This window comes from Ascaphus truei, chromosome 2, assembly GCF_040206685.1.
Source record: "Ascaphus truei isolate aAscTru1 chromosome 2, aAscTru1.hap1, whole genome shotgun sequence".
Classification (NCBI taxonomy): domain Eukaryota; kingdom Metazoa; phylum Chordata; class Amphibia; order Anura; family Ascaphidae; genus Ascaphus; species Ascaphus truei.
In genome coordinates this window covers 100,703,094-100,728,747 of record NC_134484.1, presented here as the reverse complement: position 1 = coordinate 100,728,747, position 25,654 = coordinate 100,703,094, and the positions used below count along the sequence as shown (strand labels likewise).

Sequence of the window (25,654 nt, the reverse complement as noted above, 5' to 3'; positions counted from 1 at the left end):
ATTTAACGACAGGGTCATTGATTGGTTTACAGACAGTCACATGTGGCGACAGTCCGTAAAAAAATCAAATTTAACCCGCTTCCAAATTTTTGGTCGTGCCGTCGCGCTTATTAGAATTACTGGTGACTGAGTCCATTGTTTTTGGAGCGACGCCGCGTCAGCGGCACTATAAGCGCAGCCTAAATGAGTTAAACAACGGTCCCTTCAATAAAAACAAGTGTGTCAAAATGTATCTCATTCCTCAACACAGCCACCTGTGCTATTGAAGTTTACACAGCAACGCCATAGCATTATGTACTATTTTACTTTTATAGATTTGCTTATTAAGGGCTGAATTATGGAATTAGAGCATTCAAAGAAACCCCAGCCTGCTGTGTGTGCGTGACACTGTCTGAAGCTAATAGACCGCCCAGAACGCCCCCAAAACGCACTTCCTCCAGGCCTTGCGGAGTTCATCTCCTCGCCGGCGGGGAATGTTGCCATCGCATTCAGAGTATTTCGCCTGTTGTCAGCTGTTCGGGGCTGGACAGATTCGTGAATATCCACAGTTTTCTGCAATACAGAATCCTACAATGCACACACGTGTTTGAACTTTAAATTCTTCAGCAGCATTTCCACCACTGCCTGGGGATTTTAGAAGTAATTACAGATACACCAACATGTATTAACTGAGAGAGAACCTCTGAAGGCAGTGGTCTGGTAATCTCCATTTGTCCTCCATCTACCTACTCCCGGGAATTATCTGACTGAGCAGCCAAACCATATCACTCAACGCATGTACACTGCTCCGAATGAAACCCATTTGGTCCCCCCCCCCCACAAACTACTGGGAATTAAAACATATATCAAAGCTTTCTACAGAAGCAGCAGATTGAGCAGACTGCACAGTGGATCAGCCAAGGTTACAAGCATTGAAATCCTAATCGCGAATGTGTGAGGCACATAATGCACAACAGCTTCTAGTGCGGCAAATCATGCCTCTCTTTCTACCACAAGTACAAATCATCAGAATAAATGACACGCCATTGCCTTAACCCAGGAGTGGGCCACTCCAGTCCTCAAGGGCCCCCAACAGGTCAGGTTTTCAGGAAATCCCTGCTTCAGCACAGGTGGCTCAGTCTTTGGCCTGTGCTGAAGCAGGGATATCCTGAAAACCTGACCTGTTGGTGGCCCTCGAGGCCTGGAGTGGCCCACTCCTGCCCATTTATAGCTCTGCTCAAGGCCCTGTGCCTCTCCTCTTTGTTAAATGAACTATTGTCATTCATTACGAACGCCAGTGCTTGCAGTGGTAGAACAGCACAGGCTGCTGATGCAAACTAAAGGCTACGAATTACAGGCAGATAGGACTTCATACATATTTGCAAATTAGAAGAGTGCTCAAACCACTGGTGTCAGAAAAATGGTAAGATGACTTTAAACCTCTGAATCATTCATCAATAAAATACACGGCTAGGACAAAAAAGGAGAAGTGGAGGTAATTTATATGAAGAAGAAAAAACACATCTTGCAAAGGTTTTATGGTGTTTACTTCTCTCTGATCAAGCACGCTGGTCATATGCTTAAGGATTGAACACAATTAAGGATTTTTACAATACTTATCGAATGTATTTTGGCTGTCTTTCTAACTATCGACCTGTCTCCCTCCTGCCTTTTGCCTCTAAACTCCTTGAACGTCTTGTATTCTCTCGCTTGCTCCATTTTCTCAACACCTATTCTCTCCTAGACCCTGTACAATCTGGCTTCCGCACTGCTCACTCCACGGAAACAGCCCTCACTAAAATAACTGACGACCTCCATGCTGCCAAAGACAGAGGTCATTACACTCTGCTCAAATTACTCGACCTCTCTGCAGCATTTGACACCGTGGACCACCCTCTTCTCCTTCACATTCTCCATACTCTTGGTATTCGGAACAAAGCTCTATCCTGGATCTCATCCTACCTCTCCCATCGTACTTTCAGTGTCTCTTTTGCTAACACCTCCTCCTCCTTTATTGATCTCTCTGTGGGGGTACCCCAGGGCTCTGTCCTGGGACCTCTTCTCTTTTCTCTGTACACACTCTCTCTAGGTGACCTAATAACATCTTTTGGGTTTAATTATCACCTCTATGCTGACGACACACAAATATACTTTTCAACAACCGACCTTACACCTGCTGTACAAACCAACGTTTCTGAATGTCTCTCTGCTATATCATCCTGGATGGCCCTCCGCCGCCTTAAACTCAACATGGCTAAAACAGAGCTCCTCATACTTCCTCCAAAACCTGGCCCTACTACCTCCTTCCACATTACTGTTGGAACTACGATCATTCACCCAGTAGCCCAAGCACGCTGCCTAGGGGTGACACTCAACTCCTCTCTCACATTCGCCCCTCACATTCAAAACATTTCTAAAACCTGTTGCTTTTTCCTCTGCAATATAACAAAGATACGCCCTTTCCTCTGTTGCTCGACTGCTAAAACTCTGACTCAGTCAGGCCCTCATTCTCTCCCGTCTTGATTACTGTAACCTCCTGCTGTCCGGCCTTCCTGCCTCTCACCTGTCTCCCCTACAATCTATCCTAAATGCTGCTACCAAAATCACTCTACTATTTCCTAAATCTGTCTCCGCGTCTCCCCTCCTGAAATCCCTCTCCTGGCTTCCGATCAAATCCCGCATCTCACACTCCATTCTTCTCCTCACTTTTACAGCTTTACACTCTTCTGCCCCTCCTTACATCTCAGCCCTAATTTCTCGTTATGCACCATCCAGACTCTTGCATTCTTCTCAAGGATGTCTTCTTTCTACCCCCTTTGTATCTAAAGCCCTCTCCCGCCTTAAACCTTTTTCACTGACTGCCCCAAACCTCTGGAATGTCCTTCCCCTCAGTACCCGACTAGCACCCTCTCTATCCACCTTTAAGACTCACCTTAGACACACTTGCTTGAAGGAGCATATGACTAGCACTGTGGATATTCTGAACACATGATACATAAAGCTTGGCCCCCTGCAGACGCACTTACCAGAACTCCCTCCTACTGTCTCTGTACGTTCTCCCTACCTACCAATTAGACTTTAATCTCCTCGGGGCAGGGACTCCTCTTCCTTAATGTTACTTTTATGTCTGAAACACTTATTCCCATGCTCTGTTATTTATTTGATTACCACATGAATTACTACTGTGAAGCGCTATGTACATTAATTGCGCTATATAAATAAAGACATACAATACAATAAGACTGTTTGGCAGTATTCCAAGCTCTGCTCATTGTTTGCAAAGTAATTATGATGCCATCATTAAATAGCTAGACATAAAGTAGCCAAATGCAAAACTTTTATTCTTTCACAAAATAGAAGCTAGCAATAAAACAGATACTATAAGAAGCAAAACGGTTACTTGTACAGAAATGACATGGTTTGAATTTGTCTGGACCTGCATTTTGAAGACACTGGGCTTCACAAAACAATTCTGTCCCTGGTGGCAGGAAACACTTACCTGCTGCTTCTCTCTCATATCAGACTGCAAGTTCAAATCATTATCTCCCCCTACAGCTTTCCATGTCAGTAACCTATAGACAGAGAGAAAAAGCTGCAGAGTACTGAGTTTGGAGTCTGTGTAGAAGGCGTCACACAGACATGCACTCTGTTGACAACTCTCTAGTGCAGTGTTTTTAAACCATGGTTCCTAGGAACCCTCGGGTTCCCCGGGCATCCCTTTCAATATGTGCAGCAATACAATCTGCACACTGACAAGTGATTAGCTAAGTTGCTGATCGGTCCGTTCTCCTGTAATCGGTCTCTTGCTCCGGGTTATTTAATTCTGTTCTTGCACAGCATTCTGGGAAATGTAGTTCTGGAATATGATTGACTGGGCAGTTACTAGATACAATTGGTGTACTGCTGGAGAGAGGGCGGGGCTCAAGAGCCAGAGCCTATCAGAAGGGGAAGGGGGCTGTCACTTTGGAAATACTTCCCACATTAGAAACATTAAAAATGTCTTTAAAACATTTTTTTTTAAATGCTACAAGTATTTTCTCATAGTACAGAACTGATTTATTAAAAATAACACATGTAGGATATTGCTTGAACTGCTGCTTTAATATCACCTTTATACCTTAAGTAGTGTTATTTGCATTTGCACCTCTTTTTTCCAACTACAGCCTAAAGTAGAAGGCATTTTTCCTTTAACCCTTTCTCTACAAAAGGTTAAAGAAGTCCCACCTGCTTCCGATTACTGATTACATTTGGCACACCGAGCAAACGCGTCAGATCACACTATTTCACATTGGGTATGCAGATATAACATCAAATAAAATAAAAAAGTCTAATTACTGTATTTCTAACATTATTATAAATCGAACAGTTCCCAAATGGTGTAAAATGTCTAAGTCGTTTGTGGAAATACACTTCGCCGGGACTAGCAAACTCTTCATCCGTGTAAAGACAGAGTACAAATAAATATTCAGCAAAATGGGTTTCTCTTAGCACACGTTTTCCTGTAGCTTGTGGTGAGCGGTACATTAGTAAGTACTCTGAGAGGGTTTGTAGGAGGCACTTGCTCTCACATTACTTTATAGAAGCTTCTTTGCACGTGATCACTAGAAACACTTACACGTGAGGGATTGTGGTTTTGAAGATATCCAGCATACAGTTGCCAGTTTTGTCCCAGATTTCCAAGGTAAATTTTTCTCCATTTAGAATCACCACATTTTCTAAGCAGTTGGTACCAGAGCGCGCAAGCTGCTCGTTATCTGCAAGATATACAACGATTGCTATCAGTGCATTAACGGTGCAGGAGAAAACAGAAGAAGCATTTTGCTGTGGGCCCTTTTTTGATTGGACGAACATGAAATAAATAACATTGCTGCTGTTAGGTGTGACCTTTCAGGGGTGCAATGTCGCATTGTATTGTAATCAAAGTTCATTCATAAAGAAACAATGGGCACTGCTCTATTTATCTATTCTTTGTGGTTTCTTCGAACCAAGAACCGGTTCTCTCTCTCATTATTGCCCTGTGACTTCCAGGAGCTTAAAAAGTTCATCCACAGGAAGCTGCTGTGTGCCAATCACGGATTATATTTATTACGTTATTTAAATGATATATTTGTATTTATGTTTATATTTTTTTAAGGCATTCTATGTGACTGGTGGGTCTCCTGGTATAGGAGTGTCACAGACCTAATGTTTCCTTAATGTCGATCAAACCCCCCAAAAAGTCCAGAGGGGGATTGCCGTTTTAAGATATGCATACACATTACATTTTTCTCAAATATTGTAAAAACCTGCAAAGTATATCACTTTTTGAGACTAAAGGCTTTTGGAACCTCAAACAATCAAACAAAAATGACAATAAAAAAAACCAGTAGACAGACAGACAGAGACCCACACACCTCCCCCCCTTTTGGAGTGCTACATTAGAAAACAGAAATAAAATCTGTAATGTATAAACAATAAAATGTACAGTAACAAGATGGGATATTTACAACACTGCTATCTTTGCCAGGGTTAATAGTACTGTTTTTCCGGGCATGTATGAATGGGTCATATCTCACCTTGCTGCACACACCAATAGAGCTGAGCAAAAATATCATCCAACAGGACATCGCTAAGTACTTCAAAGTACTGTGTAAATACATCGCAGATTGCATAGAGGGCGTGATTGCATGTAGTAGTCATCCATTCAGCTTTCTGTAATATGCAAAAACATAAATGAGGAAAACGTTTGCACATATTCCCTTGTTTGGCGAACCTTTGATAATTGTCAAAAGATAATATCTTACTAAGAAACCACATTTTCCCCCCAAAAATTCTTGTCAATTTCACTAATGTTGCAAATGTTTCATTTCTGAAACCCCTTGTCTGCTTGTATTCTCACATTGTTCTCTTTGGGCAAGAATTATTATATTATCAAAATAGCTAAGAGTGGAGGAAAAACAATCTGGTATTCCCCCTTAAAAATAAATAAAAGCATATTCATTATTCACAATACCCAAGTTACATTTTTTCCCCCCTAATTACTGTTAGTGGAATAGCTCCTTTAACCAAAAATTGGTGGAACACAAACAAAAATACAAAAAGCTAATCAAGACACGCTCCATTAGTGCAGGTTACAACTACTTTATAGAGATTACAATAGCTAAAGATAAAGCCCATTATGGAAGGGAGGGCTTAAGGTTCAAAATTAACTTTTAATACTTGTTCTAGTGATTCTCCGGAAAGCGGCGAGATTTGCATGAAGCTCTTCATTCCCAACCTCATCTCGTTCAAACTGGAAACTCGAGTGCTTGTTTGGCCAGTAAAATTGACAGCTGAAGTAATATCTTTAACATGGATTTAAGAAAGCAGTCTAAATACAAACAAGAAATCGCTCCCGATGCAAAACACTATGAGGTGTATTTATTGTTACTTATAATCCAATCTCTGGGATAAAAGAAGAATGCTGTTCATCCAGGAGCAATGGGGATGCAAGCACCAAGCACAGGCATGGAGCAGCATTACAACCAGAGTTTTATTAGCATCTAGCAAGAAAACAAGACAACCCCCCAAACTCCGGATAAGCTGCTCATAGTCAGTGTGGCTGAGCCCACATTTCAGGCTGCTCTGAAATGAGTATTGCAATACAAAGGTTCTTTTTAGAAACTTCAAAAAGATGTGCTTCTGCTGTCCTCTGTGTGATTGGCCTCTTACCTCCGTCCGCTGCTCTGGGAGTTTCATGTTATCAAAGATCCTGAAGACAATCCGGAACAAATCCTGCCACCAGTGTTTTTCAAAGGTATGGCCATAAGTTTTCATGACCTCAAACATTACGGTCAGACCTCTGCAAATAAACAAATTAGATGGTTCCAATTAACATGGTTGCGAATGTAAAACATGCTAGCACTGGATGTTGCACTGAACCTAGACACCAATTAAATCAGGAAAATAACAAATCAGGCCAGAGCTTATTTACGCCCATCCCAGGTATCCACCTGTAAAGTCACACACTGAAGTAGATGTTCTCTTTGAGGCTTGCAGTAGCAAGTCTCTGTGCTAAACCAGGTCTTTTACTTGACCGTTTTCATCATGGTTACATGTTGAAAGCCAAGCTTGGAAAAGGAAAATCTTATCAGGTCATTACAATCAACTGATGCTGGTGTTTGACTCGCACACAAAAAGCTAATAGAGCGTCCTGGATTGTTCTGAAGCCGGTGTGCTATGGGAAATATACAGATATGCTTTTTGATGCTTTAGCCCCTTTTCAATGGTTGACAGTGACACGTAGTCAATGAAATCTTGGGAGAAGCAAAAGATGCCAATCTCCTTCATTAGACAGAACTACTGCCCATGCGATTGCAAGTAGTGCCGTAAGAAACCGATATCTGCCACTGACAATGTGATTTCTCCAACAGTGGTCTATGAGAGCTATGAAACCCAGCTTTGGCCTGCTATATAGAAGGACATTTGCACGATTGTCTTGCTCACGTGTCTTACTTGAGTTTTACAAATTAGTCTTTCAACTTAATCCAGGAATTGTCCTCCCTGCAGTGATTGTTTTGTGTGTACTACATAATTTGAGTTGGGAATTTATCAAAGTACAGGTGATATACTATAAGGTGATATACTATAAGGTGATATACTGGGGGTGATAATAAATGCCTTTTAAACCAAGCGTATACTAACAAGCTTTAGGTAAACAACAATATGACTAAACCATTGATTGGAGCGAGTTGAAGGCAGCTTGGTGACTTGCTGGGACACCATCACTCAGGTCTCTGTTAAAGTGAAAACAACTCTGGGTGGTTTCAATTACGGACAATGGGAGCCCGAGTGTCGGACAGAAGTATTTAATTAAACGTTCATTCAGCTTGTGGTCCCATACTAAAACTGTGCTACACAGTTAGTTTGACACAGAGTTTGCTGCAGGATTGGTCTTACATTTATATTATTGTATTGTACTGGGAATATAAAAGGAATTGTACAACAAACCATACAGCTGCAGAAGAGCCATCTGGCAAGCAATTGAAAAGCTATTAGTAGACATAACTGTAACAGTTCTACACCCAAATATACTATAGTAATCAGTCAATAGCACCATTGATCATAGTAAAATATACAAATTATCAACTCAAGACAAGCATACAAAAAATGAGCAATTGTTTTTGCTGTAAGAAACATAACATTTTGGCTGGGAACTGAAACTCCACTTTTTTTGTACAATGATGTATTGTATTAGTATTGTACAGTATTGTATTTCCTCAAGGAGCGTTGTCTCCTAGTGGTACCTAATCATGCCAATGATCCTGTGAGGACTTTATTCCACGATTTAGGATTTTTATAAATAACATAATGGACAAAATGGAATATATGCGCACAAAGCTCTACATTTTATGAAAAAAATTTTTTTCTTCAATTGCCTCTTTTTACATTACAAATTGGGCTTATGGAAAAATGCATCCAAACAGTGTGTTCACGCACACAAAAATAGTCAGTGTAGATCAGGGGAGCACAATCTTTTTCCCCTGCGCCCCCCTGCCGGATGTCCTGCTCTCCACCCGCCCCACTCCCTCCTCCTTACCGTGGTTCCTGGCGTCAGGACATCACGTTGCCACAGCAACGCGACGTCACATGGCCCCCGCTGTGTTATTTTACGCCGCGTTGCCATGGCGACGAGTCTCCAGATGCCAGCTGAACCACCGTGATTAAGGTTTACAGTGGCCTTCGCCGCTTCCCCGGCACTTAATTTAAGTGCCTTCGAGAAGCGCGAGGGGCCTCTGTAAACCCCGCGCCTCCGCAGTTAAGTGCGCTCCCCAGTTTTCGCACCGCTGGTGTAGATAAACAATATAAAAAAAACGGAATAGTGCACACACTGCACTCAACATCATGGTTGATAAAAGACCATGCATCAGAACTGAAACGTTGGAGACACACACACACACATACATACATACATACATACGCAAATATAGCTGTATGCTCATCTACATGTCTTAGGCAGGTCTGCAACCCCGCCTTTCCCCATTATCACCCAGCATACAGCACTTCCACTGTAGCAAGGGATTCTGGGAAATAACATGCAAATGAGCACACAGTGTCACTTTTTGCCTCAATAACCATTTTTAACATGGTTCCCTATAGGCTTAAGCTTGCTGCATGGTCACAGCTTTGAGCACAGCCAGGGTTAAGGTGCATACCCAGAAAACCACCCACACCCATTTATATATATATATATATATATATATATATATATATATATATATATATATATATATATATATATATATATATATATATATAAATAATGTAAAACCGTACATTTAATGTTGGGAAGGGGGGGAAGGGGGAAGAAAATAACTCACAAGGGTACAAGAATAAAAAGCGTTTTGTGAAATATCACCACCATCCAGGGTCTGTAGCAGGATCTACAGTCCAACAGCCTCACGAATAGCGGTGCCTCGGATTTTCCTCTATTCGTGAGGCTGTTGGACTGTAGATCCTGCTACAGACACAGGATGGTGGTGATATTTCACAAAACGCTTTTTATTCTTGTACCCTTGTGAGTGATTTTCTTCCCCCTTCCCCCCCTTCCCAACATTAAATGTACGGTTTTACATTATGGGGCGTATGCTCTCTCCTCTCTTTTTTCTGTAGATTCCCATCGGATGTGGTTCATCCCCTCAGAGGGGCCGGAGACCCCCACATCAGTATCTCATTTTCATCATTTGTTGGACATTTTGAAAGGACTGGTCTTCATTTTTTCCCCTTTTTTATTCACAGTTTTGTTTACCATTGCAGTATTTAGGGCTTTATTAGCTCCATAATTTTTTTTTTTTTTAGGTTAGACACTTACACATTGTTATTTATGTTGGTTTATCCCTTGATATCAATATTATATTTATATTTGCTAGTACGATCACTTAGGCGCTACTTTTCTTTTCTTCTTTGAGTCTATATATATATATATATACACACACACATACACATACACACACACACACACACACACACACACACACACACACACACACACACACACACACACGCGTAAAAAAGTATAAACAATTATTTATTAAAAAGGAGTATAAGTGGCACTCACAAGTGTAGAAGAGTTAAAAGCATTTAAGCCGTCATTTAGTCACCAGGAGGTTCCAGCAGATGAAGACAGGTAGTCTCAGCGTCTCCAGAAGTGGTGGGACTGGTACAACCCTCCCGTGGGTTTTGGGAGGGCATCCAATATGTCCCAGCAGCTGCTAAGTCCCCTAGATCCAAGACCAGCAAGAGAAACTGCAAGCCGGATAATCGATCAGCTGTGGTAAAGGCAGAAGCTCGAGTCGAGAGGCTATCCCAGCAAGGCAAACTTTGTGACGTAGTCCAACCTGTTTTGTCAGAACACGTGACTTCATCAGGGGTTCCCCTGCCTTGTTTACGTTAGCCTCGCTGGGACAGCCTCGTAACCACGTTTCTCTTGCTGGTCTTGGATCGAGGGGACTGAGCAGCTGCTGGGACATATTGGATGCCCTCCCCATACCCACGGGAGGGTTGTACCAGTCCCTCCACTTCTGGAGACGCTGAGACTACCTGTCTTCATCAGCTGGAATCGGCTGGTTACTATATGTCGACCTAAATGCTTTCAACTCTTCTACACTTGTGAGTGCCACTTATACTTCTTTTTAATAAATAACTGTTTAGACTGTTTAGACCAAGGCTACTTATTCAATGCGAATAAAATTACAACTGCGGTGTTAGTGTCTACATTTCGTATATTTCTTTAGAGAGTGATAACTATAATAATAAAACTAGATAACTAGACTAAACTTTTCCTAACAACCTGGAGTAATCCCTAAACAACCTGAAAATACACACCGTTAAGTGATGACTTTTCATACATTATCTAGGTCAGTGTTTTTCAACCGAGGTTCCTAGGACCCCTCGAGTTCCCAGGCATCGCTAAAGGGTTCCCTGCAATTTTCAGGTCATTTGAAAATACAGAATGTACAATACATCTGATCTCAGATGCGCTATTAGAGAGGGTTGGGGTTCCTTATAATGTATCTGATCTCAGACGTGCTAGAGAGAGGGTTGGGGATCCTTACAATGTATCTGATCTCAGACGCGCTATTATAGTGAGTTAGGGATTCTTACAATGCATCTGATCTCAGACGCGTTATTAGAGAGGGTTGGGGTTCCGCAGAATTTCACAATATAATTGATAGAGATCCTTAACCAAAAAAAAGGTTGAAACCACTGATCTAGATACTTAATTGTTTCACCTTCTACTCAATGCTGTAGGTACAGCTTTGGCATCACTAATATAAGAAGCCAAAATGTGTGGGTCTTTGAGACATCAATCCAACTGTTCTAGAAAGAGGATGAGGACATGCCGGCTTTAATTCTTATCTGGCAGTTCTGGTGCACAGCTAAATGGGAATGGTTGTGAGGACCCTAGTAGCACGAACCATTAATAGGAAAAAGGCATTTCCTCTCATCCGACAGGATGCAACACTAACAAGCCATACACACATATGTACAATATTTTCTTAGATCAGTGGTTTCAAACCTTTTTTTGTTAAGGAACTTTAAGTGAAATTCTGAGGAACCCCAACCCTCTCTAATAGCAACTCTGAGATTAGATGCATTGTAAGTTCTTCTGTATTTGGTACAATTTTCAAATGACCAGAAAACTGCAGTGAACCCTTTAGGGATGCCCGGGGAACCCAAGCGTTCCTAGTAACCCTGGTTGAAAAACCTCTCTCTTACATAGTATAGTAGTGTTTACACAAGCCATGTGCAGGACTTCTATTTCCAGTTTTGACACACTGACGAACTAAAAGTAGACTACTTACTATTTTAATATCAGGCTAAATCAATTGACTTTAGTATAGTAAAGAACACACAAAGTTGTTCAGTTTCTGTACAGTAGAGGCAGCTCTTCATAAGCAATTTGGATAGACACTATGACAAGCGCCGGTATAAGAACGTTTTTCAAGGACCAGTCCTACCAGATTTTAATATACACCTCGTTGACCTTTGTATGCACTCTACTGTGATGCTTCATTTTTGTTTTAGGCTGCATTACAGATATTTAATTGCATTTCTACGTTTCTAACACTTTTGGTGCCCTAAAAGTCAGTAACACATTGGTCCACCATGTGTTAGAGGAACCTCTGACAAACACAAGGTTGCGTGGTTACAAATAGATCCCTCTTTCTTACACAGATAAAAGCAAAGAAATAGAGCTTAGATTTCAATCTGATTTCCCCCCACCACCTCAAAATTGTCATTTAAAAAAAAAATATATATGTTTTCACTTTGCTATTTATAGTAAACAAGAAAAGCACTGCCGGAATAGATGCAAACATTCAGCATACTATAAATACCTTTAAAGCTTGAATTGCAAACATTCGGATTGTTACCTGGTTCTTACATCTAATTTGCATCTGTTGATGATGCAGGACAACTCAAACAGAATCGGGAACCATCCTCTCACCCACACACGGTCTTCAGGGGCTACGTTCATATCGTCACTAGTGTACTCCTTAAGGGCCTAGGGAACAATACAAGAATTTATTGTATGTGCTCACCGTGTGTGTGAAATATATATATATGCCCTCACTTTAGGTCTTCTGGTTGGCTTACATTTGATTCCAGCTATATGATTGGTATATTACTCTTTCCTCCTGGTGGTTATATGTGGGGACCGGCCGGACATGACTCTTAGTGGGATCTTTCTGATTCCCACTGGGAATGTTAGGATCGTCCTCCTCCTCTTTTACATCAGGGTTTCCACTTTTGTGAGGGACTGTGCACACAGCATTATTGGGATATGAGTTTTTGACTGTCTTCCCCGTCTGTCATTGTTTTTATATGTATGTCTTTTTTATTGTGTTTGATTTGTTTTTCTAGTCCATGATTAATAAACCTTTTTGATTCAACTATTTCACATGATCCGAGTGCTTGTTCTGGGATTTCTCTGTCTTTTTGTGTGTTTACATATCTTTGTTCCCATAGCACCGTCACCTACCTTTATTGGGTTCATTTGTGGGTTGTGATCATATTTATAGCTTATTGGTTTTGATATATATATATATATATATATATAACACAAACATAACCGCATTAAAACCAATAAGCGTGTGTGTGTGTGTGATCATATATATATATATGGTCTTTTGATTTTGGTAAAGTTATATGTGTATGCACGCGCACACAAACACACGTGCGTGTGTGATATATATATATATATATCACACACACGCACGCACGTGTGTTTGTGTGCACGTGCATACACATATAACTTCACCAAAATCAAATGACCAGGGAAAGAGACACAGCACTACAGGTAGATGGGGGGAAAAAAGGGTATTTAATCCATATCCAACGTTTCGAAATATGGTTCCGACACGTTGGATACATTTGGATGCGCATTAAATACCCTTTTTTCCCCCCATCTACCTGTAATGCGGTGACTCCTTCCCTGGTCATTTGATTTTGGTAAAGTATCTTTTTTACACTATTTATGACGCGTGCACTTGCCAATTGTTTTGGATATATGGTGTTCTTTCATATAAAGTGTGTGTGTGTATATATATACAGTGGCGGCCAACTTTATCCTAATGCGGCCGTATCGGCGCAACTCTGATTACCGCGGGCAGATGCAGTATTTTTTTTCCCCCGGAATATGCTCCGGTATTGTAGCGCTCGTAATATTGAATGCATGATCGTGAATGCGGTATGAATGCGGCATGAACGCGGTTAAGAGCGGGGCATTCGGAAAATATCCCCGAAAAAATTCCCCGTATAAATATATATATATATACACACACACACACACACACACACACACACACACACACACAGTGACGCGGCCCCTTTTATTCTCAACATCTCCGAATTTTTTCGGGGATATTTTCCGAATGCCCCGCACTTCACCGCGTTCATGCCGCATTCATACCGCATTCACGATCATGCATTCAATATTACGAGCGCTACAATACCGGAGCATATTCCGGGAAAAAAAAATACTGCATCTGCCCGCGGTAATCAGAGTTGCGCCGATACAGCCGCATTAGGATAAAGTTGGATACATATGTACACTTTACACACAAACATTATGTGTGTGTGTGTGTGTGTGTGTGTGTGTATATGTGTGTATATGTGTGTGTATATATATATATATATATATATATATATATATATATATATATATATATATATATACACACATATACACACACACACACAATGTTTGTGTGTAAAGTGTACATATGTATTTGTGTGTGTATAAAGTGTATGAATGAATGAATGTATGAATGTATGTATGTATGTATGTGTGTGTATGTGTGTATATATGTATATATGTATAAAGTGTATGTGTATGTATGTGTGTATGTAAAAAGTATTTAGTGTGTGTGTATGTATGTATGTTTGTAAAAAGTATTTGTGTGTATGTGTGTATATGTATAAAGTGTGTGTGTGTGTGTGTGCATGCATATATATGTACACAGATACATACATACACAGGCGCACACGCACAGTTATGTTAGAATCTGGCAGTGTAGCGTTCAGTAGCAAAACGAAATAGTTCACAACACTACAGTATATCCTATTATGCAATAGGACTTTGTTCCATTTGTGTTTGCGTTTCCTGCAGAATGTGCAGAGCACTGTGTTGGCTCCTGTTCATATTCATTGAAGTTTGGATATTAGAGCAGGACAAGGATTTGTGCGACTTACTGTGAATTACTATAAAATGTACATTGTAAGCATCAGTACCAGCATTTGTACCTAAAACAACACATTTAAATCTGTACCTGAGGCCTGTCGGAAACATATTTTGCACAGTGACGGATTAGGCGAATGGCTTCCATGCTCGTGTCTGGGAAAGCTGCGTTACATGCAAACTCAGACAGACATTTCACCGCATCCTGAAAGGAATCTATTGTAGCAGGAAAGTGCTTTTCAAACACGAATGCTGTAAGAAAAGAAAAAAGGCATACCCGATATTAAACTGACACAGGTTTAAAAGAAAAGAAAAAAAGGCATACCCGATATTAAACTGACACAGGTTTAAAAGAAAAGAAAAAAAGGCATACCCGATATTAAACTGACACAGGTTTAAAAGAAAACAAAAAAAAGGCATACCCAATATTAAACCGACACAGGTTTAAAAGTAAAGAAAAAAAAGACATACCCGATATTAAACTGACACAGGTTTAAAAGCAAAGAAAAAAAAGGTCATACCCGATATTAAACTGATACAGGTTAAAAATAAAAAAAAAGGTCATACCCGATATTAAACTGATACAGGTTTAAAAGAAAAAAAAGGCATACCCAATATTAAACTGATACAGGTTTAAAAGAAAAAAAAGGCATACCCAATATTAAACTGATACAGGTTTAAAAGAAAAAAAAGGCATACCCAATATTAAACTGATAAAGGTTTAAAAAGAAAATTTAAAACAATACAAATCTTTCATTATTGAAACCCTTCAACAGTTTGGCCATAAAAATAGGTAGCACTGTAAGTTCTCTCTACATGTCCTGGATGGAGGCACTTCTTAGTAATTCCTATGGATGTCCCTTAACCTGCAGCTTAAAAAAAAAAACCACACACACACACACATGACCCAACCATGTGTAGTGTACCTGCTAAATAGGAACAGTTGGAGGGTATGTATATCTTTATTTATATAGTGCCCACAGTGTACTCGGTGCTTTACAAAAGAGACAATAGAGTACAGGGAAATATAATACAATAAGTGCAACAACTAATATCAGACAATAGGAAAGGAAATCCCTGCCCCGGAGAGCTTACAATCTAAGTGTTATGATAGGAAACTTAGACTGGAGGTGAGGGAATAAGTAGAGTAGATGGCAGTGTGACTGTGGGTGTGGGTCAGGAGCCATGCATCTAGGCCGGGGGTCTGCAACCTTTCAAGGAAGAAGAGCCATTCTATAAAAAAAAATGTCTTTGTCCAAAATATTCCGAGAGCTGCAACAAATGTATGAATATTACACCCCCACATACACATACTGTGCACACACTGATAGGTATATACTGTATAAGCAGTAACATACGACAAACTTGCTTTAAATCAGAATAAAATGCATCTCACAATAAGTCCCTTTATTTTGTTTTTTCTTTCATTCTTTTCAAAAGTTTGTCATTTTAGATTACCGGCGGGGGGCGCGGGGTTTACAGAGGCCCCGCGCGCTTCCCGAAGGCACTTAAATTAAGTGCTGGGCAGCTGCAGGGCCTCTGTAAACAATACTTACCTTGATTCAGCCGGCATCTGGAGACGGGCATCAAGAGACGCCGCGGGGTCATGTGAAGTCACGTTGCTATGGCAACGTGAAGTCATGACACCCAGACGCCTGGAATCAAGGTAAGGAGGGAGGGGGCGCGCGGAGAGGAGGATATCCGGCAGGGGGGCGCAGGGAAAAAAGTTGTGTTGTGATGAATGGAATTCATATGTTGATTATAATGCCGTGGGGATATTTGTGATTCATGTGAAGCAGCACAGTTAAATAGTGCTTACCTGTCGTTGGCTGCGCCCCTTCATTGTCACTTTTTAAGTGTCTGTGGAGATATTTTCTATGAAACCTTAAATTAAGCATTTCAATAGCCTAGATCAGGGGGCAGAAACTTTTTTTCCCTGCGCCCCTGTGACGATAGTGAGGGTTTGGCCCGGGATTAACGGGGTTACTCCCCAAGGGCCCCCCTCTAACCTCGCCAGGGAGACAAGGGGTTAACTGGGCTGAGGCCCAGAACTATGACTTAACCCTTGTTAAATAACATGAAAATGCTTATTCCCCTGTGTAAATGATGTTGTTGCTGGATCAGGGTCTGCATAACCCACCCACTGGGACTTAAGGGGTTAATCTTATATGCAGTGCTGAATAAACAGTTACCTGAAAACTGGTAATTTGGTAACTGAGTAAGCCAGGACCCTGAGCCTTGGGGTACAGCCTCCGGGTCACCCCCCAAGTACACACATATTAAAAATATAACGTTGTCATAAGAGAAACATATATTTTTGATAAAGTGACTTTTTGTAGTTTTTGAAATACACAGGCAGAATGCTAATGGTGTGCTAATGTACAGGCAGAATGCCTGTCTTTGTAATGCGTAAGGAACCAAATGGTGCCTCATATGAGTATTCACTGGAAGTGTATATCAACAGAGAGGTGTGATACATCGCCCTGATCAATAGGTAACTGACCTAATTGGTTATGCGAAAAGCAAAAGCCCACTTCAAAAGGTTTATTGACGTGGCCAGTAGGATGCTAAATAGGATATCCTGCTAGATTTGAGCCTGGCTTCCCAGGGGAATTGTTTATGCGGGAAGCAGGCAAAAGGAAGGGAAGGGTTTGTTATTCACACCTTCCAGCAAAAGGTATCCCCCAACAGGATATCAAAAGTGAGTAACTTTATTAAATATAAGAATACTATGAGATGTCCTTGGCTGAACCGGCTAAGAATTACATAAGTGTATTGGCGAGAGTAAGCCGATCTTGGGGAGTCTAAACCCTGTACAGGGATCTGCTGCTAAATGCCAGATATTAATATCTCTATTAATGTTCATATTACAATGTAATTTTTGGTCTTCCTACGAGCGTCAGGTGTCCCAGAATGCAGTAATATATCTCACCTGACTGTATGTATTACGGAGCGGAAGTTATGCAATGATTTGCAGTAAATATGAACTTTTGGTTAAGTCTGAGACCCCCCAGAGTTCTACTGCGCATGTGCCAACTAGCAGGGGGGCATGGGTCAGAATGCTTTCCCACGTTAGTGAGTGGCTGGAGGTAATTGTAAACCAATCCCCTGTGCTTAAGGTTAAGAATAGAAGGAGAAAGGGTTATAAACTGCTGTCCACCCATATATCCTTTGTCTTCGTTTGCTGAATGATTTCCTGATTGCTGGATGAAACTGCCAGTTCAGATGGGACTGTTTTCATTATTTTCATCTTTTACGTAAGTGTCTATATTTTGCCTGTTATTGTATAATCTGTTGTGTTCACCTTTATCAAGGAATAAAATCACTTTATTATATCTTAAGTCTCGTCCCAGTTCAAACCCAGGTATATATATATTTATATATATATAGTTTTTGGTGTAAAATTACAGCCTGTCGCAAGCTCTCGTGACAGCCCCCCTGATCTAGGCTATTGAAATGCTTCATTTAAGTTTTACGGTTTCATAGAAAATATCTTCACAGACACTTAAAAAGTGACAGTGAAGGGGCGCAGCCAACGACAGGTAAGCACTATTTAACTGTGCTGCTTCACATGAATCACAAATATCCCCACGGCATTATAATCAAAATATGAATTCCATTCATCACAACACAGAATTAAATGTCAGATGCCTAAAACAGGAACATGTAATGCTTCATATAAAAAGGACCTGTCAGCACAAGCCAGGGAAATCCTTTCTAGCACAACCCTTGGTTTTCTCCAACACAGCTCAACTCTCTTACTTTGGGGAACGCGGGATTTTGTCATTTTGCGGATTTGCATTTGCAGCAAATATACATGTACACAAATAGTAAATGTTCATCCAGTTAAGTGCAGCCATCAGTCAAAAGAAGTACTCACTGACAATGTGCCCAGTCGTCTGAAATGCAAGCTCCACTATGCTTTCATCCTGGTCTGACGCAGCCAAGTGGAAAACAGAGAAGATGTTCTTCCAACCTGAGCGAATGTTAGCAGCCTGGGAGTTAACCATCTGTGCAATGCAGCGTACCACCATGTCTCTAATGGTTGGAGACCTTGAATACAGACAGACAATACAGATTGGATCAGGGTACAAACAGGGTAACAAGTGTCACATTCGGTAAATCACATTTTCTGCAGGTTTTACAAAAAGCATATCTTTTATTCTGTGACCTATGCACAACTAATTATGTTCACAATCCAGTAACGCACACAAAACATTTTTATACATAATTATTAAATGTAATGCCAACCAGTTATATATATATATTTATATATATATATTTAATAAATGTCAACAACAAGCACACTGAAGAATTGGTTCCCAACCATTTGTTCCCCGTTAGAAAATATTTTTGCAGCAAACCCCCAATTAAGAAATCTTATTGCCTACTCAAGCCTATTACTAACAAGACTGTTTAATTAATCCCAGACAGTAGCGTCCTGAGCTCATGGGGGTAAGGAGGGGGGCGGGGGGAGAGGGAGAACACACCTAACTCTCCAAACTGCACCTCACTGTGTGTGCAGACAGCATGGGTTGTATAGCTGTCAATTACTGCAGGAGTTTCCAAAGTTGTGCCACACAAAGCCTTGCTGCTGTGGATGCAAAGCATTGTAGGGAGTGACTTGGGAAGCTCCTGCTGTAATTGACAGCTATACCACTCACGACATGCTGTAGTTTGGAGCCTTACCAAGTATGCAGTCCCCACAAGGGTTTAGGAACCCAATCTACTACTGCCTGAGATCCGCCCATTACATCGGTTTTTGCTAACCCCTTGGAGACACCTCACAAACTCCTTTGGGGGTTCCCCTGTTGGGAATCACTGCTCTGAAGGTTATATTAAAGCAATCTGACATTTAGAGCAATACTGATACATGAGCGGGTACAGAATGCCAAGCAAACCTAACAGTGTAGTACATATTCGCAAGGGAAGTGTAAGGCAAATGAACAGCAAGAACTATATATGGTGCAAGGTATAGCTTTCTTGGCTAAATAGACAGAAACAGGCAGGTAGTACTACATGGCTCTATGCAATGTACAAACAGGGGCTTCTGTCTCTTTTACTGTCACCTATCAATCCGCCCCATAGTTGTTTTTTTATCCCCCATTTATTTTACACAATGGGAAACAGGAGCTGAACCACTTTATTATCTGCTCCGAGATACTTCCCAGTGAAGTTACCGGGTTCAAATCTCTCCGTTCAGAGGAAACAAAATGGCTGCCAAATCTCAGGTCAATAGGAAACCGCAAAATCCATTGTGGCTTCCTATTGGACAGTCATGCACATGTTCTTTAAAAACCAGGAAGTGATATATCAGCAACTTCACTGGTATGTATCTTGGGAGCCGGGGGTCCCCGGAGCTGTAAACACTTCCAATCCAGATCACAAAGGTTGGTTAGTTGGGGGGTGGAGATGGGGAGCGGGGTTGCTGCTTTAAGAGGACAAACAGTATGGTAACATTAAGTTGCAGCATAAACTAGTCAAATGTAAAGGAATTGTTTTTCACCCAGACAGCAAAAGGTTAAATGCCTTTGCTTAAGTACATTTTTTACCCTGCAAATTAAAATGATCAGACCTGGGAAGAAAGAACCCAACAGAGAGAAACACATTATATTGTATCAGTTGTAATAATAATTTAGCCACGGGAAAAAACTGAACGCTCTACAGGCAGATCAAGATTTGGGATTGCATGCTTACCTGTTCCTCTTCATTATGTGTTCAAACGGTCTTAGAAAGTCCTTTTGGAAACGGAAATTTGCAAGCTCTCCCTTTTCTAAAAATTTCATCGACAGCTGCCTTAAAGAGTCTACGGCAAAGATAGCAACATCTTCATTGGGATTGCAACCAACCTAGAAACAGCACAAATACAAAGATAATGTTCAATGGATAGACGCAGAGAGTTTACAAAATGAACTACGCACAAATTAATAGAACTGGCTTTCTTAAATACATGTCATCTTCCTCAAAGCAAATAATTAACTGTTTTTGACCTCTTTTGGAAAATTATCTTTTTTCTCCCGAATGCTGAAAAACCATGCATGTCGCTCAAATGTGTCTCCTTTATCCTTGGACTGTTCCACCCCTCTCAGAGAACCAAGCTGGATGAACCTGCTTCACACACAATGTGGGCCAACTGATGTCAAAAGCCAGGTTTAAAACAAACAGCTATAATAAATGACTTTGAAAATGCTTATTAATTAAAAAAAAAAAAGACCCAGATTTACCAGTTTACAAATTAAGATGTTATTTTCAACAGGGATTTGGAATGGGCGGCAACAAAGTGTTTCAGCTTGCATTAGTATGCCCACACCCCATATTAGGGCCACTAAGGGAGAGGGAGAGGATAGGGCTGAGCACTTTTCCTGTTATACATACTACAAAAGGGAGCAAGAGGAAGTCGGATCTTTCCCAGGTTTCAGTTTACTATGTTAACAACCCACTTAAAAAAATAAATAAATACAACATACGTATCTGATAAGACTTATAATAAAATTACACGAATCACCAAGATTAAATAGCTCAAAACATGTAATGACCACTGGTTTATTGTCTCTGATAATGACCTAATCCAGGGGTGGCCAACGCCAGTCCTCATGGGCTATCAACAGGTCAGGTTTTCATGATATCCCTGCTTCAGCAGAGGTGGCTCAGTCAGTCAGAATGAGCCACTGATTGAGGCACCCGTGCTGAAGCAGGGATATCCTGAAAACCTGACCTGTTAGTGGCCCTGGAGTAGACTGGAGTTGGCCACTCCTGATCTAATCCATAATCAACAAAGCTATTCTTGAATGTAACATCATGAACGCTCATTAACACATCGTGAGTACCTTGTTAAAGTGATCCCCAATGACTTCCCATATTCTAGACCACTGAAGTCTGATACGGCCCATGTTGTAATAAGATATTTCTACAATCTTCTGTAAACTGAACATACGAGGATGTGTAAGGGACACCAATTCATCCATGGAAACCGCACACAGCCAACGCACAAAATCCACTGCAAGGAAAAGAGACATTCAGTTCAGGTGCATATGCCAATAGAATTTGATAACAGATCTAATTAGTACAAGTAGATTTCATACTTACCAATGGCATTACCATCCAAGCGTATGGACCCTGTAAATATCCTGTAACAAGAAGAACAAATATTTACCTAAAACATTTTTTACAAACACATATGGTTACCCTGAAGCATGAAACATTCATTTTATTACTTCTAAAACATGAATGCTAAAAGAAACAGTTGTGAAGCAAATCGTAAAACTTCTGTAAGAAAGCACTTGCCAGTCATTTCTCCCTTAGTTTTCACGACGTTGCATAAACTGGCTAAAATTATAATTAGGAGGGAGTTTTAGGAGGTGACCAAGGAAGCGTTGCATGAAGGTGCAGACCCATAAAACGGAAAGTCTCCGTTCTTCATGATTACAAATGAACATAAAAATATATTATTATAGGTGTTGGATTTGGTGTGGGGAAAAAAAAAAAAAAACAAAGAAAATAATGGCACTGGCCTTAATACACTTTGTTAAATGGACAATCCCTGCCATGACCAAAACTTGCTCAGCTGCTCCCAAGCACTCACCAGGCATTCATTACTAGAATGTTTAACAAGACTAAACCTGGATAGAGCACACTAATCTTGTATTCCATATTCTGCTCAATTATAAACTCAAACAATGCGGTGACAAGGAATCACAGAACTTTGTTTAGGGGAATCTTTCTTCAACCATGATTAGGAGTCCAGAAACGAGAAATAAATCCCTGTTGTGACAAGTTTTTGGTAAGTCTTGTATATCTTTTCCCCTTGGCCGCCTTCCTGTCTGAGAGTTAACACCGCGTAAGGAATCTCATTTACATATCACTAATTGGTATATGTGCATGACACATTGAGTGATCACAGGCACCCAGTTAGGAGTATAGTTTGCACACTAGTGCTCTAGGCACTATCACCTCTCAGGTTATTTTTAGGTAAAGCGCTTTTTTTTGCATGTTATTAGTTAGTAGTGTTATGATTAGGAGTCCAAACTGATCCTCACGTTACCCTTTTTACCATTATATTTATAACTGTTGATATTGGGGTGATTATGAGGGGGCACTGAGTGAGGGGCAGACAAAATGGAGTCAGGATTATTGTATATTGTATGCTGTGTTGAGACGGCGTGAAATGTGTGCAGGTATTATTCTACTGCAGTATGTAGAAAGGTTTCTTATCAGAAAATCGCTAACCACAAGTGTAAATTCTCAGCAATAGGGTGTTGAAATTAGAAAAACGTATGACTCATGATTATTAGTTGTTTTTTCTGTATTATCTGTATTTTCTCTATTCTCTGTGCCACCTATGTATTATCGCTGATGTTGCAATGTAAACGCCCATATTTTGAGTTGTAAGGGAGTGAAGGAGTTAACTCCCTCTACAAGGATCAGGAAACCACACACTGGTGTCAGGTTTCCTACCAGAGCTGCCTGAGGTGTGTGAAATGAACTGATTAAACAGGGTTTAAAAGGCAGAAAGTGAGCACCTGTCAGAGTCCCTGTTGGAGTTCCTGTTCCGTAAGAGAGGAGGGTCACAGAGGACTGCCTGTGACCCAGCTGCGATTCACACCCAGCAACAATGGAGCTCCAGCCTGCATGGATCCAAGCTTCTTGTTCACCAGAGCGATTTGCCTGAGAACAGTGGGGAACCCAAAGCTCTGCACCGCAGAGAAGCCTGCACAAATATAGGGCAAGAGACTTCCTAGGAGCAGCAGGACTACAACGCCTGCATCTGAAGTTTGCCTGGAGAAACCGGAGATGCTGGACCAGCATACCAAGATAATACTTTCATATACATTGTTCCCTGATTGTATGTTATGCGTTTTGGACTGGGAACTGGCCTATCCAGCCATCAGATAGTTAGGACCTGTACAGTTTAGCCTCCAAAGTAGAGTAGGCTTTCTTTTTATGCTTTGTGTGTTGCATTAAAGGGACATTGTGCCCAATGTTTTGTTGTTGTTTGTGGAGAAATAAACCACAACGTTTTGGTTCACCCTAAAATGCATGTGTGGACTCTTAACTGACCTTGCCTACAGGCCGCTCCGTCACATGTGTATATAAGTTTTGTTCAGAAATTACCAAAACAGTAATTTTTTTACTTTCCCCTGTTGACCACTTGGTATGTGATCAATAAATCTGCTTTTATATAACAATATTATTATTTTATTGTTTGATTTTACATAACCATGGCTTTGCCAAGGACAGACAAAACAATAATCCCTCTATTGCTAAGGTCCTTGGAATATCAATGTAAGATACTGATGGAAAGAGCTATAATGGCGAAGACAGGAGAAGCAATGAACTCTGTCATCAAGTCTGGCCTTCACATGTGAGCCACCATACACTTGTTAACCCGTTAAGCACTGCATACATGTCATGCATCCAATGCTGTTGGCTATGTTATTGTTGTGTTTCTTCTCTTCTCCATGTAGTGGAAAAAATACAAAAGACAGTATAATATATTGGTAGCTTGGGACCTGCTGATAAGGTCTACCCTGATGTGGTGGCAGGCTTGAAATGTTTTGGCCAAGGGATTTAACTAAAAGACCCATATTTATGATACTAAACAGAGAGAGAGAGAAAAAAAGCAGATGGTATTAAACTAAATGGTTTTTAGTGTTGGATATAGCATTGGGGCCTCTGTCTATGTTGTGCAGACCAAATAAATCCATACAATATTTCAGTAAACATCCGTCACTGATTAACTGTGACTCATATCTGCCTAGACAGGGTCACAAAGGCCAGAACAGTATTTTCAAACAGATACATTAGGTCAGAGTTGCTAGAAACTGAACTTGTTACGTGGGTTCACATGACAAGCTCCTGCAGATGGAGCCGATTATGATTATGATGATGAAAGCGAAGCACGTTGGAGGAAAACCAATGTTCTGTTTGGTGTATCAGTATTGGTTATTACGCACACTTGAGGCACTCGTTGGATTTTATTCTCAGACGCCATCAGGGGCAAAAACAAAAAAGGAGCATGAAATGCATAGAGCAGTGGTTCTCATCCTTTTTTGAGCAGGGGCATTCTGAAGGATTTTTAAAATCTCAGGGCACTCCTCTGCTCTTCAGAGCTCATCCACCACTTGCTTACATGGATACACGCTCACCGTCCTTTCACAAGAACACACCCCAAAACTCATGCCCCCCTCTTCTTACACTTCACATTATAACAGAAACCTTTTTACTCAACACATGTATCCCCCCATTCTCATACTGCACTAGCCATCTTTCTCAAACACACACCACATTCACCCCCTAATTTTACTTACAGTATATCACATACCCCACCCCACAGAAAGCACTAGCGTTCCTTACCTTCCCCTCATAAAGCAGTCACACACCCCTCACACACCTCAGACACCTCAGACATGTCAGCTGCTGAGCGGGCTCATCCCATGCGGTCTGGAGATGGACAGGCTCCTCTCTCTCCTCTGTGTCGGGCTGAGAGAGGAGAGGCGGCCTCTACGTCCCCAGGCCGCACCGGACATGCACACTGAGCAGCCATGGCACCTTTTGGGGAGGGTTCCCAGTCACAACGGTTAAGAAATATAGGCTTGAAGTCTGAAAATGTTTGCAGCATACAGTACTACAGCAAATAAAAATATCACTTGTGAGCACATTCACATGTCTCAGACAGGTCGGCAATCCTGCCTTTCCCCGTTATCTCTTAGCATACAGTGCTTCCACTGCAGCTAGGGATTCTGGGAAATGACATGCAAATGAGCACACCATGTCACCTTTTGATTCTAATCCATTTTACCATGGACCCTTAGAAGCTTATGCCTGCGTATTACACAGCTTTTCAGCACAGAATGGGCTAAAAAAAAAGTGTATAGCCAGTAAACCTACAGTACCCACAGTCCGTTGTTTCAACTTTTTTGGTCTCAACAGCGTGAGGATGGATATACTGGCTTTGCAATATGATGCGGATATAGGTTT

At 41.0% G+C, this 25,654-nt stretch overlaps 1 protein-coding gene across 3 annotated transcripts in view; it reads right to left on the bottom strand.

Annotated features, from left to right (window-relative positions):
* Positions 1-25,654, bottom strand: part of ARFGEF1 (ARF guanine nucleotide exchange factor 1) — a 144,695-nt gene that overhangs the window by 9,284 nt on the left and 109,757 nt on the right. For 2 of the 3 annotated variants that reach the window (XM_075583775.1, XM_075583774.1), the window contains exons 24-34: positions 21,764-21,804; positions 21,505-21,674; positions 20,375-20,526; positions 18,558-18,730; positions 14,769-14,929; positions 12,372-12,502; positions 6,670-6,799; positions 5,535-5,670; positions 4,595-4,733; positions 3,479-3,551; positions 432-552 (exon numbers count right to left, since the gene is read on the bottom strand). In XM_075583775.1, coding sequence (XP_075439890.1) covers positions 432-552; positions 3,479-3,551; positions 4,595-4,733; positions 5,535-5,670; positions 6,670-6,799; positions 12,372-12,502; positions 14,769-14,929; positions 18,558-18,730; positions 20,375-20,526; positions 21,505-21,674; positions 21,764-21,804 — 1,427 coding nt within the window. Of the gene's footprint in view, positions 1-431; positions 553-1,975; positions 2,003-3,379; positions 3,552-4,594; positions 4,734-5,534; positions 5,671-6,669; positions 6,800-12,371; positions 12,503-14,768; positions 14,930-18,557; positions 18,731-20,374; positions 20,527-21,504; positions 21,675-21,763; positions 21,805-25,654 lie in introns of those variants that run through there. The other variant, XM_075583778.1, reaches the window with a different exon arrangement.